Here is a 3,446-nt window from a genome sequence, read left to right as displayed (position 1 = left end):
CATATAGAACAAATACAAAATTTGTTAAATATTTTGAACAGACGAATATTTTTTAATTGGACAGACCTGAAGTGTCTACTATGGTTTTTGAATGATGGGTTTTAAAATAAATCATACCAATAACGTGGACGAGTCTTAGTAACCCCTTTCTTGCATTACATATTTTGTTAATTAACATTACTTCTTCAAAATTGCAATTTAATACATTGGAATCAAGTTTGGTGCCTGCCGCAAAATAGTTAAAACAGATATCGTTTTAAAATGTATAAGTTAAATTGATGGGGTCTTTGTAGCTGTCAAGATCAAAATAAAGGAGTGTGTATGTAACGCTGCCCTCTACCGTTTGTTGTTTGCTACTTGAACATGGGGAGTACAGTAAATGAACAAAATTAATAACTTTAAAACAAAAATGAAACATTACTGAAGCTGAACTATGACACTATTTTCTTCTGGAACCTTTTTTGCATTATTTTCCTGTTATCTCTGTAAAGCTGCTTTGAAACAATCGGAATAAAAAAAAAAATATATATATATATATATATATATATATATAAAAATGAATAAATAAGACTTCATAAAAGATTGCAGTGACTCCTGGGATGCATATAAGGATTTAAATGGCTTTATTTATTTTTTTTACAAATGTCCATTGAGACTCCCTTAATAGAAAGAATTTCTAGAAAGGTTTTTCCAACAATAATAATAAAAAATAATAATAATAATAATAAAAAAGGTAAAAATTTTACATAGTGAATGAACTTCACAGATTTTTTAAAATCAAACAGCTGGAAGTTTATATTGGCACTTTGAACTTTATTGAAATAAAATCCTGAAATTCACAAGTTATAAAAAAAAAAAAAAAAAAAAAAAAAAAAAAAAAAGTACACAAGACTAGCCAGACATCAAAAGGGACAAAAAATTTAATAAAAAGCTTCTCTGAAGCCATGTTTAAAAAAACAAACAAACAAACAAAAAAAAAAAAACAGAAATGAGTAAATGCAAAGATGGACAATATAAAGTTTTAAAATTCTAATCTACAGGGCAAACAATACATTGTGAACACATGTCCTGAGACAACATTGTTTACACGGTCTTCTGTTGTCCCTTCTTCCCAATAAGAGACTTATGAATGTGGGGTATAACACCTACAAGGCAGGGATTTAGAAAGAGGGGAAAAGGTTAGATCACAAGTTTAAAAACAAATTTAAAAACTCAGAGGTTGAATTTGTACTTACCACCACCAGCAATAGTCGCCTTGATGAGGGAGTCTAACTCCTCATCGCCTCTGATAGCCAGCTGCAAGTGGCGTGGGGTAATTCTCTTCACTTTCAGATCTTTAGAAGCATTTCCTGCAAGCTCGAGTACCTTAATATGAAAACAGGCATGTTAAATCACAGGTTTGAAAAATCTCAACCCAATGCAGTCTCCCTTAAATGGTCGTCACCTCAGCAGTCAAATACTCTAGAATAGCAGCACTGTACACTGCGGCAGTAGCTCCGACGCGCCCGTGACTGGTGGTCCTGGACTTCAGGTGTCTGTGAATACGACCCACTGGAAACTGAAGATGGCGAAAAGTGACAAAAAAAAAATGGCTCAGCATATTACATATAAATTACGTAAAAGAAAACTGTACACACCACCCTAACAATAGTTCGTAGCGAACCATATTGTTTATACGAATTAATTTCAACCAAGGGCCTTTGTTCATTACGAAGGGTCTGACCTGCAGTCCAGCTCTTTGTGAGCGCGAAACAGCCTTCGCTTTCGCCTTCCCGGAGTCCTTTCCTGCTTTACCCCCAGCCTGAAACCAACAGCACCATACTCACTCGTCTTGTCATAAGAGTCAACTGAAGCGTTTACACCTTTTGCATTACGTACACGGCCATATTTAAACAAGTCGATAGGTCACGGACGCCAGTTAGCACAGGAGCTAAACTAGCTAACGTTAACTAGCCACATAATATTGTTCAAATGACTGGGAAGATAACTCTACATGTACTTTTAACCTGTTATGCATCTTTCCAAAAAGAAGACTGTCACAAAATTAATACAAACAAACAAAAAATACTTACCATTTTATAATTTGTAAATAACAGTTACTACAGCTGAGCCACGAAAACACACAGCTGCTCACCCAATTCAAACTGAGTTACGCGCCTTCTTCTCTGTGAAATATAACGTTTCTACATCCGGGACATTAGGCTTGTGAACTAGCCAATCAGCTCTTGTGTTCTGTTGTTTGGCACATGCATTGACCAGTTACATTGCGGATTTTGCAGCTCTCTTACACAAAAAGGGGAATGTTATAGAGCTGGTAAGTCCCGCCCCTTCCGCTAATCCCCCTGGACCTCAAAGTTGAAAAACCGTCAATGCAAGTGAATGGGAGAAAATAATTATTTTCTGGTCCCGTTTGAATTTTGCCATGAATGTGAACATATGTTGTCTTTGAATTTTTTATAGAACTTTTCGTGTAAAGAATGCTACAATTTAGCGGGTAGAAGTTTGATACGGTTAGACTTTGTGTGAAAGCACTTTGTGGACTACAACTCTTCGCTGCTTTCGACGCGTTTGAAACGTCACCACCACTAGCACACGGCTCTAGCTCACGGATCCCGCTAAACATGACTGTGTCTTTGGTGTACTTCACCGCCTTCTTTCAGGGAGAGGACAAAATCGTTGAGGTTGGTGAAAACCACGGGTAAGTCAACTTTATGGGGTGACGTCACATAGGCGACATGTAGTCTTTCTCATTATGTCTTTTCCACAACTGCTAGCCGAAGAATCATACCATATACTGTCAAACTCGTAACATGAAAGATTATATAAAAAATTCACAGACAACATATGTTCACATTCATGGCACAATTCAAACGGGACCAGAAAATAATTATTTTCTCCCATTCACTTGCATTGACGGTTTTTCAACTTTGAGGTCCAGCGGGGTTTTACGGAAGGGGCGGGACTTACCAGCTCTATTTAAGCCTTTGTTTTGTCGGGTACTGTAGTTCTCATAACAACGCGGGGCATTTTATTTTATTTTATTTTATTTTTCTGTTAATTGTCTATTGATGCCACTTAGTCAAACGTCGAAAAATCTAAACTACCAGTAGGCTAATTATTATATTTTGCTGTCTCATTTCATGAAGAGGGTGTCCTTTGCTTATTTTGTTACTAATATCAAATAAAAATCTGAATACTGCAATAGAAGGTCTGTATTGTAACTGCCACCAATGCTTAAGAATGTTTGAAAAGGAAACTTAGAAGATGGGAGTGGAATAATTAATTCTAAAGAATGCTTACTTATGGATTAGAGGGTCTAAATACTCAATTATTTGAAAGAAACAGAGCTGATTAAGAGAATTAAGCCTTTAAAAATTTTTTTTGTTTGTTTTATGGGTCATAAAGAAACGTCCACTTTTGGTGTGGCAAGATGTCTTAAAATTGAT

The 3,446-nt window shown here is 35.9% G+C and overlaps 1 protein-coding gene across 1 annotated transcript; it reads right to left on the bottom strand.

Moving 5' to 3' along the window:
• Positions 1-600: 600 nt before the first annotated feature.
• Positions 601-2,257, bottom strand: LOC311286895 (histone H2A.Z). The gene is made up of 5 exons (XM_084403341.1): positions 2,073-2,257; positions 1,724-1,801; positions 1,445-1,558; positions 1,236-1,365; positions 601-1,145 (listed from the first exon to the last, which is right to left on the bottom strand). Exons 1-5 carry the CDS (start codon positions 2,073-2,075, stop codon positions 1,084-1,086), a joined length of 387 nt encoding a protein of 128 aa, XP_084259467.1. The 5' UTR covers positions 2,076-2,257; the 3' UTR covers positions 601-1,083.
• Between the last annotated feature and the right edge of the window lie 1,189 nt (positions 2,258-3,446).

This window comes from Rutilus rutilus (genome assembly GCF_951802725.1).
Source record: "Rutilus rutilus genome assembly, chromosome: 3".
NCBI lineage: Eukaryota > Metazoa > Chordata > Actinopteri > Cypriniformes > Leuciscidae > Rutilus > Rutilus rutilus.
This window is presented reverse-complemented; position numbering and strand designations above follow the sequence as displayed.